This window comes from Mytilus galloprovincialis, chromosome 2 (assembly GCF_965363235.1).
Source record: "Mytilus galloprovincialis chromosome 2, xbMytGall1.hap1.1, whole genome shotgun sequence".
NCBI lineage: Eukaryota > Metazoa > Mollusca > Bivalvia > Mytilida > Mytilidae > Mytilus > Mytilus galloprovincialis.
In genome coordinates this window covers 94,099,488-94,116,809 of record NC_134839.1, presented here as the reverse complement: position 1 = coordinate 94,116,809, position 17,322 = coordinate 94,099,488, and the positions used below count along the sequence as shown (strand labels likewise).

General features: G+C 32.3%; 1 protein-coding gene across 1 annotated transcript; it reads left to right on the top strand.

The window, feature by feature from the left end:
- Positions 1–6,272: 6,272 nt before the first annotated feature.
- LOC143064920 (uncharacterized) lies at positions 6,273–16,124 on the top strand. The gene is made up of 9 exons (XM_076238133.1): positions 6,273–6,352; positions 7,997–8,688; positions 9,157–9,310; positions 10,347–10,424; positions 10,687–10,992; positions 11,506–11,697; positions 12,754–12,789; positions 13,663–13,707; positions 16,015–16,124. The coding sequence occupies exons 2-8, from the start codon at positions 8,002–8,004 to the stop codon at positions 13,677–13,679; spliced, it is 1,470 nt and encodes a 489-aa protein (XP_076094248.1). The 5' UTR covers positions 6,273–6,352; positions 7,997–8,001; the 3' UTR covers positions 13,680–13,707; positions 16,015–16,124.
- The last annotated feature ends 1,198 nt before the right edge of the window (positions 16,125–17,322 follow it).

The following is a 17,322-nucleotide window of genomic DNA, read 5'->3' as shown; positions in this document are numbered from 1 at the left end:
TCTCTTCGTGTTGACATTTCATATTTCCTATTTATCATTTGGATTTTTCAATTTTTTCAATTTTTATTTTTAAACATTAAAGGTAAAAATGAGGAAAATCAAATATGGGAAGGGTGAAATATGGACACAGGAAACCAAAAAAAATCGGTCTACTCTAATTCTTGTTAAGGTAGAGCACACGACAAGAAAGTGTTATAAGTTTTCAGTTCCATCTTCACACAGTGGACACATTGAAGTTTTTTTTACCATTTGAAAATTTTGAACGGTGGTACTGTAGAATGTATGTATCCCAAAGCATTTTGGTCTTATAACATGCTTTACGTATAGACATGTGTTCCGAACCTGCACTCTTCCATATAGAATTAACAGCACTTATTTTACTTATTGTATATATTCAAGTACCGTAATGACGGTTTTAATTTGGCTTCAGCAAACATTTTTTCGGACCAAAATCCATCAACAGACTTCTTTACTTTCATTTTCCACTTGTATTTTGTCTCTGGTTCAAGAATGTACATGCAGTTTCTATTTCTGTTGTTTTCTGAAATTTCTTTTGGCTTCCGTTTTTTCCTTAGATATTGGTCAATGTGAGGTCTTCTTGCATCATTCCAGAGTCTATGTTTTTTTTATAATTCCAATCAGTCTTTTAACGACAGGGGAAGCTTTCCTTTTGGGTTCATTTACTAGTTTGATAATAAATTCTTGAAGGTACTGCTAGTTCGGTAGCATTGTGCAGAATCTCCATGATACACTTTCACTTATCGCCAGCATTAGTTTCATGGGATGGAAGGAACTGAAGATGTTTACCAATCTCATCATGTATGTATGTATATGTCTTAAAAGTCATCCATTTCTTCCCATACTAATTTATAAGCTACTGTATTTTTCTTTGTTTCTATGCTCTTCTTTTTTTCTAGATACAATTTTGTACTTGCTTTTACTGGTGCATGGGTTCGTGTGCTAACTGCATCTTGACTGTATATCTTGGTTGATAGTAACGTGTCGTTATTTGACAGAATATAGTCAATTTGACTGAGAGTTAGCTTTTCCGTCTGTATGAAAATATGTAGGTTCAGATTGGATATCTTGTGTTGGCTTTGATCCATTATCAGAAGTAAATCGTTTGAGACTAATGTCATGCTGGTTGTGTTTTGTTGGTATTAAAGACCAATTTAGATATCCACATACTGCGATGATATTGTGTGAAAGATCATATTTCAGTGTTCTTGGTGTGAAATATGATGTCGATGCATTCATTATATTCATCCATAGTATGCTGTATTTGTTGGCATGTAGCTAGACATTTTATGTACTTCAAAATTTCTACGTTGTTCGGGACACCTCTCAAAGCTATTTGATCATGCATTTAGAAGCTAATATGTAGTATGAGCACAAAGGTTTCTTAAAAATTCAAGAACTCGGAGTTTGTGGATGCTTTAATCTCTTTTCATGACAAATTTGTCGTTTTGCCAGCAGATAAAGCCTCCAATAATACAGTAGGACTATTGCCTTCTAATATAATTATAGTCAATTTAACTATTGTCAGTTTATTGTCTCAATACTGTATGCCATAACTATTTAATGTAAATGTGTCTGTGCTAATACATATTGTCTATTTTCTATTGTCTATATATAAACCAATACTTAGAATGTCCACAAAAGAGCTCGAAATATACAGCAAAACTGGTGAAAACGAAGAACATCTACCGTCATTATACTGGATACCAAAAATTCACAAAACTCCTTAAAAAGAACGAGGCAAACCTGGATGATCAAAATGTTCGACTAAACATCTTTCTTTTAAGTGCTGAATAGTATTCTCTCTACAGTTAAAGATGGCCTTAAAATATTATGATGAGATACATTCAACCATGCAGTGGTGTCAATCAGATGTGGATCCTTAAACAATCTAGCTTGAGATGTGCTGTTAATTCATATGGATCAGAATCACTGCAATTTTGCAGCAACATTAAGACGAGTTTTGATATGTCTACGCTCTACCCTGCTATTCCCCATGCTCGATTGAAAGATCGACCACACCATCTTATTAAACAGAGGGTTTTTTTTATAACAATGACAATCGTAGTTATTAAAATCTTGATCTTTTCCCTAATATTGACACTGATGAACGACTTCACCCTAAAATCTATGACAAACGGGATGATATGTCAACTTCCTTCATTATCAATTCCCATTTCTAAACAGTAACATACACACCTTTTGCCCCATTGTATTGTGTTCACATCGATTTACTAATTTCGAACCGCGGTATACTACTGTTGACTTTATATATCAATTTATACGTTATGCTCGTGTAGCAGTTTTTAAGGCTTTATAACTGCTTCACGTAGCGAAAGTTGAAGCTGATGATCAATTACTGGGAACAAAAATGTTTCTTTAACCGCTTCATTTTGATTACTTGAAAAATACCGGTATCATATTAAAATTCCTACAGCTGTTCCGATGCGGTGTGCAGATTCTTCAGATTCAATAACTATACCTGAGATATTTCGAGAATCATTTGTAGGCAGGGTCATACTGAGGAATTGGTATGATGAAATTGTCCCCTACAGCAAGTTCTGATAATTTCTGTTTCGTTTTCTTGGTTTGATATTCGGCTTTGATCTGTTGGTCAGACAGCGCACGTCTCCTTGCACGTATGATTGGTTTTTCAACGTCAGTGTCATCCTGATTGTCACTCGCGCCAAATTATGTGATTATACTATCAGAATTGCCACTGGGGCCAATTTCTATTATACTACCAGAATTTTTACTGGGACCAATTTTTATTATGCTATCAGATTTGTCACAAGGCTTATTTTTATTATTCTGTGTTTTTACATTTCCTGTCTGCAGCATGGTATTTTTTATTTTGTAAATAAAGTTTAGTGTGTGGTCATTGAATACAAACTCTTTAGTGTGTATCAATGCTTTTACAACCTCTGGGTCGATGCCACTGCTGGTGGAGTTTAATTCCCCGAGGGTATCATCAGTCCAGTAGTCAGCATTTCTGTGTTGACTTGAGTTATCATTGATATGTTCATAATAATTATAAATTAACTGTTAACAAACATTGAATTTTTAAAACACTAAAGCTCTTCTACCTTAGGAAAAGATTGACTTAGCTGTATTTGGCAAAACTGTAAGGAATGTTTGGTCCTCAATGCTCTTCAAATTCGTACGTAATTTTACATTTTAAACATTTTTTGATTCAAGCGTCACTGATGAGTCTTTTATAGACGAAACGCGCGTCAGGCGTAAATATAAAATTTCAATCCTGGTACTAGTATCTATGATGAGTTTATTCTCATATATAATCAATTTCATAAATATGTGTCGTGTACAAGTTATCATTTTGAACAAATTATAATTTGCTCCTGCGTGATGCATGCATATCAGTAGACGCGAATCCTGTCGATGCACCGGTTATATGCGATTTCCGCAGGTTTTATTTGATATATTTAATTGTCTCTGTTTTATCGATTTACCAGATTTTAACATCGGGGAACTACTGTTGCCTTAATTCTTCATTTCAGCAGCTGTGTAAAAAGTTACGGGTAAAAGAATTTTTGTTGTGATAATCGCGTGTAAGTTAACAGGCATCCCCGAGAAAAAATTCAAGGACATTAAACTAATTCTGTATAAATATGTTGCGTTCGATGCACTTGGTTTTGATTAAACTTCACTAGAAACACTCTATCCTTAAAATTAAAAAAAACCCAAAGGATTTATAATATGTGCTTGTACACTGAAGCATGAACTGCGGCCTGTTTGAAAGAAAGATATTAAAGAGATTATAAAATGTTTTAACGCTACAAATTTTACTACAACTGAAGCGCATTTCGAAAATCAAGTCTCTTCAGTGAAGATTTGGGACAAAGAATTTTAAAAACCAAAACTTATACAAATATTGAACAACTGATAAAACAAAAACAAAAAGATTTAAAGAATAGCTAAATTCCGGAATCAGAGCTTTGCATGAGTGAAGTATAATCCTGAATTTAAAAAGATTTTCAAGATTGTGAAACAGCAAATTTCAATCAAACAATATCCGTATACCAAAGTCGGTACCGAAGCTACAGTGCTGCTGATGTCATCGGGATACTCTGTTGTTGATGTCCTCGGGGACTAACAAATAACCAGTAGAGGTACCGACCTTATGGCAGTAATACCATTATAGTATACAGATGATCACATAATTTCAGACAACATGAGAGTTGACACAATTTGAATAGCATTAACTCAAGACAGAATGAAATTATTAAAGTCGATGGAATATGTATACCCTACTATTCATGCATCATTTGTATCACTCAATGCAACGTCATGAATATATATGTCTTTGTCAAAACCAGACACAAGGCCAAATTGAGACAATGTAACATGCAGAACAACACAGTGTATACCTTGTACCAGTTGGGATAGCAACCGTCTGTTAGAATGTCACTCACCAAACTCAAATAAACGTTGCCGATCAAAGAGTCCGTTTTTTTATAATTCTTTCCGTGGAGTTTCCGCATGTTACTGGAATTCCGTTAGAACTTAAAAAGTAGAAGATACTAAATTCGCAATAAAATAAACCCTGGTCTTTAAAAACTTTTGAACCTGTAGATATCATTTTACATTGATTGGTTCGACATTAAACTGATGATCAAACTTTTTTGGTCAATTAAGAAAGAAATGATTTATTTCACTAAGTCTACCTTGCGTTTATATTGTATTATTACAGTATCCTTGTAGTCCAGTCAAACTTATAGTTATCAAAGGTACCAGGATTATAATTTAAGACGCCAGACGCGCGTTTCGTCTACACAAGACTCACCAGTGACGCTCAAATAAAAAAAGTTATAAAACCAAACAAGTACAAAGTTGAAGAGCATTCAGGACCCGAAATTCCAAAAAGTTGTGCCAAATATGGCTAAGGTAATCTATTCCTGGGATACGAAAATCCTTAGTTTTTCGAAAAATTTAAAGTTTTGTCAACAGGAAATTTATTGAAATGACGATATGATTGAATTGATATTCATATGAACATCGAAGTGCTGACGACTACTGGGCTGGTGATACCCTCTGGGACGAAACGTCCACCAGCAGTGGCATCGACCCAGTGGTGTAAATAGTTATCAAAGGTACCAGGATAATAATTTAATACGCCAGACGCGTTCGAACCTCAAACTAGTTGCAACTGAAAATGTATTAATTCTAATCTATAGCATTTAGCCCCATATATACCCAGAAAAAAGTCCCATAAAATCTAACTTGAGGAAAACTCAAAACCAGCATTTTTAATTTCCTATGGAAAATAACATTTGAAAGGGAGATATCTCTGCCAAAATAAGTCTTTTTTGTCAGTTTTTGGTTGATCTTCTTAAAATTCATGTAAAGTATGATACTTTGATGGGGTTATAAGTTCGTACTTGACTATATTATATAATCTTCTGTTCATGAAATGTACAAAATCGAAGTGTTATGGGGTTTGGGGTTTTTCTTTGCACATTTTTCATTAAAAAGAAATTGCAAATTTATAGCTTTGTGACCCGATTTTGAAAAATAATGTGAATATTTGGTATTGTTTATATCTGTAAATTATATTTTTTCGACATCTTCTTTGTTTAAAGAAACTTTAAACCACAAAAAGAAAAATCTATGCTTAATTATTTTCTTCAAATTTGAAATTCTTTACCTTGACATGTTGAAAATTCTATTAAATGGTCAACTGATGAATTATAAAATCTAGGTTCTACTTAATAAAAGATACGAAAACACCTTTAGATTTGTTTGTTTTACTCTAAAGACGGCAAAAATAACTTGAGTCAATACATTCTGTTGAACAGAAGTGGTATAGTTATGATTTTGTATCAATTTACTTGATATTTCGGCCTTTTTTGCAGAGTAAGCTTCCATTTCAATGCATATCTCCGTAGGAATTTTAAAATCATGATTTTTTAGTTTTTCTCAAGTTAGATTTTGTTAGACTTTTTTCTGTGTATATTTGGGGTATAATGCTAAAGATTAAAACTTAAAAACCTTCTGTTGCAATTACTTCAAGGTTAGGGTCAAATTTATGCTAGATTGACTGGACTTTTGTGCAATCCCCAATGATAATCTGCTGTTCATTTTCAAAATGAAGGGCTTTGACATGCAATTGTGACTACAACATATCACAAAGTTGATCAGTATTGAAAATTCGAGATTACTTTTGATAGATATACACAAATAACAAATATTTAAATGTGTCCGTGTTTATCTGTTTTATTCAGAGGCTGTGGTAATCAGCTTAACCTGATCTATTTTTGTCATAGGGAAACTCCTTCCTTATATGTTGTTGATCGCATTTTATTGGCAGTATTTTGTAAGTTTTGATTAGATACATTTAAGAGTTATTTGGACATCAGTGACTTGTTTCATTCTTTGTATTTTGTCAGGTTTTTTGCAGTACAAGTCATTTTGGTATATTTTACTTTCGATTTCATGACTCGGCCTGTTTTATATAGACTGTTTATATTTTTATAGATTAACTTACATGTTGACAGTTTGGTTTCGTTTAGCGTAGTTTTTAACATTAAAATGAATTATTAATCACTGTTCGTTGTGTTGTTTTTTATTCAATATGTAACTGATAACTTCTCATATTCAATGGAAGTCTCCTGACAATGAGTTACTTTTTCAATCAGATCGCAACATCGATGCATGTTATTCAAGATAAATGTATACTGATTTGACAATGTCATTTATTATGATTTCCTTGCGGACAACACATGCTTCTGAAATAGTTTTCACTGTTCACTCTGAAAACCAAAAGTTTAACACCCGATGTACCTTAATGTGATGTTAGCTTTTCAACCAACATCGAAGTATTTGCTACTTTACAAATGATATCATCAGTGACTTATAGCCCCCTAGCAGCGGTTCCGACCCACTGGTAACTAGAAACAAATGATATAATATATGTCAACAATATAAGTTCTCGTACAACCTTCATCATGCATGGCCTGCATCTGACTTGAAGTTTTCAAACCCATGTAAAACGTTTTTAGAGCATATATTAGGTTTTAAAAAATCTCCCCAAAACAATAACAACTGAATATGGAAATTCTAGTAGAATAAAATGAATTATGCAATAATCAATTTGATTCACACAACTAATGTATTTCTACAAATATTATTATCTATATCATGCATGTTAATATACATCAATCAAAATGAATAATAAAACGTTTTCAATCTTGACTTTATAGACCGAGTTCCCTAATTATCTTCCCACAATGAAACACATATAGTTATCAAGGTTACCAGACGTATACTTTGTTACGCCATACGCGCGTTTCGTCTACATAAGACTCATTAGTGACGCTCAGATAAATGTAGTTAGAAAGACAAACAAGTAGAGATCTCACAAACATGTTTAACCCCGCCGCATTTTTGCGCCTGTCCCAAGTCAGGAGCCTCTGGCCTTTGTTAGTCTTGTATTATTTTAATTTTAGTTTCTTGTGTACAATTTGGAAATTAGTATGGCGTTCATTATCACTGAACTAGTATATATTTGTTTAGGGGCCAGTTGAAGGACGCCTCCGGGTGCGGGAATTTCTCGCTACATTGAAGACCTGTTGGTGACATTCTGCTGTTGTTTTTTTCTATGGTCGGGTTGTTGTCTCTTTGGCACATTCCCCATTTCCATTCTCAATTTTATATATAAAGTTAAAGATCATTTAGTATCCAAAATTCAAAAACGTTATGTCAAATACGGCTAAGGTAATCTATGCCTGGGTGAAGAAAATCCTAAGTATTTCGAATAATTCATACTTTTGCAAACAGTTACTGAGTAATGATCAGTAATTTATAAAAAAAACCAAAAAAAACACCACAATGAATCACAAAATCATCAATCTTATAGGACTTATAGGATCATAATCATCTTCCTACCATGAAACACATATAATCTATTTTGCAATGTATCAGGTATTTCCTTTAAAAACACTTATATTTTTTTTTTCAGTCAAAATGTCTAGCAGAGAAGAGACAAATTTTGTGAGACTTCTGATGTTTTCGGTTGACTTATCAGCAGACGTCATCAGAGCTTTTACGGAATCAAAAATTTTATGTAACTATGAGAACAATTTTACCCACTTTTTAGATGCACACAAACATGATTTGTTTCATTCATGGATACCAAATACTCATTGTTGTCAATGTTCATCAGTCACTATGGGAACGGCTCTAACCAAGAAAATGGCTGAGATAGATGAAGCAATTTTCAATAAGATGTTTGACAAGAGCGGATCAACAAATTTAGGTCATTTCAAAAAAGGTATTCATGGGTCTGTCACCCAACACTGTTTGTGTCGTATAACTCCAAGGTTAGGCCTACGTTTGGAAGACGTAGATGTAAGTCTTCTTTGTAGTATCATCTTCACTTGTGTCAAACTTCACAAACAGGACCTTGAACGGATGAGAAGTATTCGACAGCAGAGATGGGACGTTTTCCGTGCAGCTATAACCAGACGCTATTCAGATGAGGATTTCACAATGGTGTGGAACAATCTAGAAAAGGCAGTTATTGGAATAGTTCAGGAACATTTTATTCCATCTTATGGACGAATTGTAGAGTACCAGATCAAACTAATAAAAATAGCAGACGTTGCAAAAGTAGATATGAATGAACTGTTAGAAAAACTTTCTAAAGATAAGGTATCGTATATGTATTTTGCTTATCTCTTTCATTGTCTCAATGTTAACATGTTGTTTTAAACAATTTAAACATATTTTATTTACGTTGTCTTGCCTGTAATGTAAGTTAAAGAAAATAATATATTATTACTTTTAATATATTTTATGAACTTCTAAATATTTGTCTGTGCAGTACCATTAATTATAATCAGTTCGACAGAAAAGTAGTCATATTTATTCGTTATAATATTAACGCAAATGGAAACACATGACTGTAACAATGTACCACAGTTCGAATTATGGTAAAAACTATCACATTTTTTTTTTGTTTCACCTAAAGATAATGGGATTAACATTATAATAAAACGATTGTGTTTCGTGCTCTTTTAGAAAACTGGTCAAGTGTTGGTTACAAGAATGAACGGCATCACCAATGCCTTAATGGGATTTACATTATGATAAAACGCTTGTGTTTCTTTTTCTTTTTAGAAAATTGGTCAAGTGTTGACTACAAGAATGAACGGCATCACCAATGCCTTGAGAGATGAAACGATGTTGAGACAGTCAGAAAGTCGGCATAACAGGGACCAGCATATCGAACTAGAACTGGATAGATTAGAGGACAAAGAAAATTCGCAGAGACGTAATTCATAAACTCATCATAGATACCAGGATTTAAATTTTGTATTTGCGACAGACGCGCGTTTCGTCTACAAAAAACTCATCAGTGACGCTCGAATCCAAAAAAGTTAAAAAGGCCATTAACACGTAGGGATTGAAAACATTAAAAAAAATATATACTTTGGTAAACATATTTTCTTGATAGCAGATCTTAAGAGTGTAAAAAACAAAATGACAAAAATACCGAACTCCAGTGAAAACTCAAATTGGGAAGTCCCATAACAAATGACAAAATCAAAGCTCAATCAGACCAAACGAATGGAAAACATTAAACAATATACTATAGAAACCAATTTCAAAAAATAAAAGCCTTTTGAAATCGAAATAGATAATTGCTTTGTTGAACGAATGACGAAATTATTTTAAGGTTATCAATACAAAAGACTTAGAAGATTTATTCTCAAAGAATCCGAAATTGAAAACTTGTCGTCGGTAACTTTAAATTGGTTGTATGGTTGCATTTCTTTTTCAGTTTTAACGCGTATGCATGTATGTTATCAAGTAAGAGATACGTTTACTTCTGCAGTTTACGAATGTTCAATGTTATTTACTGTAACTTATCTAAAATAACAATCAAAATTGTAAATACATGTAAAACCAGACGTCCATTACTACGATTGACCTTGATAAGATTTTTCGGCGATTTATTCTCAATACTTGACTTATTTGATTTTTGGCTATTGAACAGTGATACACTAATGTTGCCTTTATTTGAACACAAACTAATATCGTCCTCTAAAGATAGCAACACAAATATCTTTTTTGCATCACATTAACTCCGTTGACACTTTTCTTAATACATAACACCAACATCACACAGATTTGGTTAATCTGATTAATTTTTTTTCACTTCATGGCTTCCTTTAGTCATGTTCTGCAAACAAAAAGACTAGTGGCATGATGCTGGTAACAGACCAGTTCGTGTATTATAGAAATAAGCAATGCGCCAATCTCATTTATACATCTTTAGAAAAGAACAGGACATTTTGTAATTTCAGAATTTTTCACTGAAAAATTGAATCATATACGTTTTGACGTAGACCATACGGCATTGAGGTGTTCAGTTGCAGTTGAAGGTATGTATTTGAACATGGAGTCATACTTTCGTTAATATTTTAGGTATCATTCAAATTCAGAAGCAGACATCTTTGAATAAATCTGCGTATATTAACGGATTATTAAAGTATTAATATATTTTTTATTTAGACCATCTTCACATAAAATATATTGCAATAAAACAATTGTATTTATTACGTTTAGCGTATCTCCCTTCCTTTCCTTATTAAAAAGTGAATGCTATCATTTACACATAATTATGTAATTTTGATCTTTTCACAGGAAGGAAACATTTTCACTTCAAGCTTGAAACTCCATCATCATGGGATAATTGTAGAATGGTTGCTAGCCTGAAAAAGGTAATCCCAACATGGAATGAAGATGACAATTACTTCCAAATACTGTCAGCAAGAATAGGATCATTGGTGATCAAAACCACTGCAAATCCTGATGTAATGAAAGACAGAGAAACATTTCAAAATGCTATCAAATCATTCTTAAAGAAGTTAGTTGAAGTGTGTGAAATAGATACTAGTGTTCCGGTTACAGTACCTGTGGAGATAAACATATCTGGAACTCCATTTACAGGTAAAGTTTGTTGACATAACAAGAATTGGTATGACATACTGTATATTTGTTTAACACAAGGGAGTATGATAAGTTAATTTTTCTTCTGCAAAGTAAATTCATTTGATACTTGTTCACTTTCAAATTTTTCATTTTACGAAGAACTTTTCAACTTGCACATTTCAACCTTGAAAAATTTTTTTTTAATGAACGTTTTTTTTTTTGACAGTCTCTTTTTATATTTTATGTTTTAAATAAATAATTGTACTCGAATTCATAGAAAGATTGAATTTTTATATGCAATTGAATCTACGAGCGGTTTGTGGCACTATGAATCTTTGAATTGATATAAAGGAAAGCAATAACATATCTTTTAAAATCCTACGTATATCAACCAGTTAAATTATAGATAGCGGTCGATCAATATATTACAAAAACTTGTTTTACTTCTGTTTGTTCACTTTAAAACAATTTGTTCGTATTTAAGTATAACAATAAAATATAAAACTTGAGTTACTTTAGATTTTTTTGTAGACAATGACGGTAGTGCTGCCACAGCTGCTGGAGCTGTAGATGAAGCTAGTGGCAGTATTAGTGATAAGGTACAGTTAAATATTGCATTGCCATCTCAGGAATGTTTGCATTGTAAAGACAAAAATGGTATAATAGAAAGACTGAAGAGAGAACTGGCAGAGAAGAATGCATACATAGCTGAACTTGAAAATAGTAAGTATTGTTATGATGTATTAAATCTTAAAAATAACTATACTATAAGTGACGGTACACAAATTGCACCTATTTTGTCAGTTTTTTCAACTACGTTTTTTTGTGATCCAGACAAAAATTGTCATTTTGTCTTTATTTTGTAGCTGTATCCTTCTTTACTATAAAGGAACACCAATTTGAATTTCAATCCATATGGCATCATAGAAAAATTGGTCTGAACTGACCTGCTAACCATCAATGATTCTGTAATGAGGAGTACCCAAAATGCATCCATGCTTAAATTCGAATCGTCAAAAGTCGAATAACAAAGATTTTGTTTAATTTTTAAATATATTTTGAACAATTACATATATTTTCCATGCTTACTCTTCATTTTTTAAGAAATGGATACTTGTAACATATTGTATTTGCTAATTTTAAAAAGAGGACGTTTTGATGATGTCGCATGGCGAAGTTTTCGTACATTTTGCTTTTTCAGTAAACACTTCATCTGTTGATAAATACTGTGAACGTTTTGTAAATGTCTAATTTTACCTATGTTGAAAGACGTGCATAGTATCAAATCATAAAAATACAAATTGTTTAGTCTCAAGGAAATCTTGTACTGCTATTTTTGCTAAACAGTGCAATTTGGGTACTGTGACGTTAGTATTCGACAGATTATGTTTTTAAAACGACTTATGAAAATGAAGTCATCCTATGGTACAGGTTTGTTGTTTGTAAATTATTATAAGAAAAACTTCGAAAAAAATACGAAGGAAGAAGCCATTGTCTTTTTTTCTTTATAACAAATGACGGAAGAGAAAAACTTAAGGAGATAGACAAAAATGGTTACATATTTTACATGAATAGGACTACTATTTTGTATTTGTTTTCAAAATATTGTTTTTTAGAACATCGTTATATTCAAACTTTTTTCTCTTGTCAACAAAATATTGAACCCAAAGACTACTGATATTTAATACTTCTTACTTTCAAGTGATGCATGAATTGTATTTGTACGGAAACTTATATAGTAAGATTTTAATTAATTGACATATGTAAAATATTTTACAGAGCTGACAAACAAGTCCGACGAAACTGGCAAATCGGGTATGTATCCCTTTTCCATTGTATTTTTATGTATCATAAATCAAGTAATCAACTTATTTCTAGAACAGTCGGAAATACCTTAAAATACTACGTTTCTAAAATATATGTAGTGAAAAGAAAAATCACGAAAATACTGAACTCCAAAGAAAATTCAAAACGGAAAGTCCCTAATCAAATGGCAAAATCAAAGGATAAAACACATCAAACAACTGTCATATTCCTGACTTGGTACAGAAATTTTCAAATGTAGAAAATGGTTTTGTTTGAATAGGTACACACAATTAATCAAACAGATTTTCACCGTTAGAAGTACAGAATATCTGCTATGTAATTAGTGCTTAAAAGATGATATTGCGACAAAAACCTTTTCTAATCCATAAAGGAATATACAGGTGCTAATTTATTTTTACTCTTAAGATTATATCTAAGTACAAAACAATTAACTTTTGAATGAATTGATCATCGGTCACACGATTATACCGCCATTAAGTATTAGTACTGATAATCCAAAACCCTGTACAGTGATCTGTCTTAAGAACACAATAAACCATATTCCTTACTGTGAAGAAGTGAAAATGATAATTTCAGAACTTATTCATCATAATCTAGCTATAGTAGTTCATGCGATGAGTATATTTGTTTTTTTTGTGAAAACTACACTGTATATTATATTTTAAACTACTATTTTATCCCACGAAGTTCGCTATTGATTTACATTTCATTGAAATACTAAATCATATGAACTACAGCTAGGATATAAAACCCTTGCATGGCGAAATATTTTTTTTAGAATGAAGGCTTTTCCCAATTACTAGTTTATAAATGTAAAGAAGCTGTAAATAGTTTTCATTAAAAATGTCTTTTGGTTTGTAGGTGAAAAAGCAGAATAAGCTTCTCTCAATAGTAAGGATTTATAAGGTTAGTTAACATTTTTTTAATTAGCTCACATGGGGATGATGTATTTAGATCAGTTTAAATAAGTATAACAGTAATTCGGATTCGGTAAGTAATAAATGTTTTTATCGCTATTTTGTGCATTTTTCCTTTGATCTTTTTTTTTGTGATAATTTTTCATATCATGCTACTCGCTTGAGATGGAAAATTATCGCTAGAAACTAAGGAGCCACGTGACTTTGCTAATGAAATTGACATGAAATTGACAACGTCGTAAAAGGTAAAATAGCGATAAAAAGATTAATCATTGGTCATCTCAACTTAATCGTGACCGGCTCAAGCGAGAAAATCAATCTCGCTGAGATAACCAACGATAATCTATAGTTATACATGGAAACTATGTAATTTCGTATTCTTTATATCATCCGAAATTATGGACACAATGTTTCCACTAACTATGCACCTCATATAACTCTTGTATACATGTATACAGATAGGAAATCCTTTTCCCCTGCAAAATATATTCACATTGTTCTCCAAGCAATATTCGTATACTTCCTTTTATGGCATTGAGATGTTTTCTACTCTTTGGTCGGGTGGTTGTCTCTTTGACATATTTGGCAACATTTCTATTGATTTCTCAGTTTTATTAGTAAAAAAGTAACAATATAAGGCAAAACATGGCAAACAAATGAAAATGCATTTTTCTTTAATATCATATGTAGTGGAGTTTGATACACGATACCCAACTAAAATATTGCCCAATAGGTTTAATGTCTCTTCAAGGCAAATTTACAATTCCAATCAGCTGTGTGGAGACGAAATAGTTACGGTTGACAAGGTGTTTTGCATTTGCGCCAATCTGCATTTCATTTGCGACGATTTGTTTTACAGGTAAATTACAGATGAATGTTATATTTCATTTATCATCATCGACCTTTTCCGTTAGCCAGTTGTACAAATGATATGAATTGTCAATCATGATACGTATATGACTGTTGTCCTCTGCTCACCACGGGGAGGTGGAAGTAGGATGTCGAGCAGGATAAACACACTATGTTTACAATACTTTAAAATCAAGAAGTAAAAACCTTACTTATAAAAGCACTCTGTGTATATTCTGTTTGCACTAAAATAAGAATTCAAAATATATTTACAACATTAAAATCATTATAAGCTTAGGTAACAGACTGGATTTTCTTAACTTAAACATAAGTGTACAACGTTTATAACCAAATTTTACCAATAAACATTCAAGGTATAGTACAAGTATTTACTCACCTATGTTAAACTGTAAATGCAATTAGGAGCAAATATAAAATCGGCGCAAGTGAAAAATTTAAATCGGCGCAAATGAAAGAATGACATTTTTAAAAATCGGAGTAAATGTCATATGCCCGGTTGACATACTTTGAAGGCTTGTTATGATTGATTCCAGCAATAGAAATAGGCGTGATATACACCATTTTATAGATTATTAAATGGAAATTCATGGCATAAAAGTGTCAATGGGAAAGACAACCGCAGAATCGAAATATAACGGAAGTTCGAGACCGGGTGACATTTAACAATTATTTGAGTTAGGTACCTTGTGTTATATTAAAGTTTGTAATAGATATAAAAAAAAAAAAAATAAGAGACAAGTGCATGCCTGATTAGATTTATGTGGACGAAATATGCTTCTGGTGTTTCAAATCATGTGTCTGGTATTGTTGATGAGTTTTTGTTTTAATGCAAAACACTTAATATTTAAAATTAGAATTGAAATTGGGAATGTGTCAAAGAGATAACAACCCGACCAAAGACCAAACATTGTATTCTCAATTTTATTGGTTTCAAGAAAATTAAATTAAATTTCAAACACTCGATATTTGAACTCAAAACATTAACACAAACGAGGTGTGATTATAATTTTGAATTTCTTTGCCGACTTTTTAAACTAAATTTGTATTATCGATAAAGATTGACGATTTTTGTCGTCATTTTCCGCAATGTGAATTTGACCGCTTTGTGAAATAACACAGTATCTTATATCTTTCCGAACTGATACAATTTCTTAAAGTAATGCACTCTGTTGCACCTAAATTCTTTTTTGATTTGACAAAGGAGCTTCCGTTTTGAATTTGCCTTGTGGTTCAGTATTTTTGTTATTTTACTTTTCTTTCGATATTTCAGCATTTTGTTTTCTATTTATTACACTTTACGATAAGTTTTTCTTCAAACTTTTATAAGACTTTACTTTAGTGACTAATATGTGACCCCAGGTTTTGTTAAGTCTTAGAACAAAAATGCTTGTTTAATTAGTAATTTACATATTTTTTTTTATTTCAGATATTATCATGTCTTCAACCAATCAATAGATTTCAGGTACAATAAGTAGACAATAAATATGTGAATGCGTGTTAGTGAAAAATATTACATAAATAAAAAGTTTTATTTCATTTATCTGTTGATACACTTTTTGTACCATTTTCCCTCACATCCAATTACATTCTGTGCATGTGAAGTCTTCAACAGTCTTAGGTTACTCTAATGTGCCTTTTGAATGTCAAACAAAGATAAAGACCTACATAAGCTTTCACTATACTGAATACTTATATTATGTGTGCCAATACAAACAACCTTACCCCCGACTTAGTATATGATTGGTTAACGCACGTCGTTACAAAACCCATAACCCCTGGGTGTTGCTAACCCATATCAACGGACGTTGCTACCCTTTACATCGGGGAAATTCTGTAGATTATCCATGATGTCTGTATAATAGGTTACTTAATCCACTAACGATTTTATCTTATTATGTCGATTATTTGCACTCATTTTAGTAAATGTATCACTCTTCTGCCACATTGTCAGTGTATGGGACTACTGACCTAGCTATGCAAATGACCCACGTTGACGTCACGCCGTCTATGATGTAACTCTCACAACTTTGAGCGCCAAATTCGACCCGTTTCACTTTCTCTGTCTTTAGATTAAAAACTTCTTATATTAGTCTACCTGTAGGGTTCTACCAAATTAAAGGTAGAACCCTACACCCCGTTTAAAATATGTCAAAATCCCAAATTTCAATAAAAGATATTTAGAAAATGAAAAAAACGTTACTTTCACGTTAAAGGTTGTGGTAGAATTTCTCTAAAAATCGCCAGACTAAGACCAGGGATAAATTCGTTATCTACGTTCATATCCGTAGATATGGATATTTTAACACCCTTCAGTACCCTTTACACCCTTCGTCTGCGACTCAGGGCGTACTTGGATACTTCAGGGTGTTAAAATATACATATCTACGGATATGAACGTAGATAACTTATAATATATGGCTTGGTCTATCAAATGTTTTATAAATCAATTTTCACAATAGCTAACATCTGTTTTCAAAGTAACTTTACACTATATACATTTTGTCCATCCGAAGCGGTTTTATAGAAATGATATTTTCAAGGAATGCCCAAACCCAAACACCTGAAAGCCAAAAATGCATAAATACCCAAACCCAAACACTTGAAAGCCAAAAATGCATAAATACCCAAACCCAAACACTTGAAAGCCAAAAATGCATAAATACCCAAACAAATGTTGAATGCAATATAACTGTAGGAAACCATTACAGTATCAAAGTACTGAGCTAGTGTTTCC

Bases quoted from the DNA above. Each gene is read 5' to 3' on its own strand.
- LOC143064920 (XM_076238133.1), top strand. From the start codon at position 8,002: ATGTCTAGCAGAGAAGAGACAAATTTTGTGAGACTTCTGATGTTTTCG. The intron at 8,689-9,156 runs GTATCGTATATG...TTTTCTTTTTAG, and splicing joins AAAAACTTTCTAAAGATAAG to AAAATTGGTCAAGTGTTGAC. The intron at 9,311-10,346 runs GTAATTCATAAA...TTGTAATTTCAG, and splicing joins CAAAGAAAATTCGCAGAGAC to AATTTTTCACTGAAAAATTG.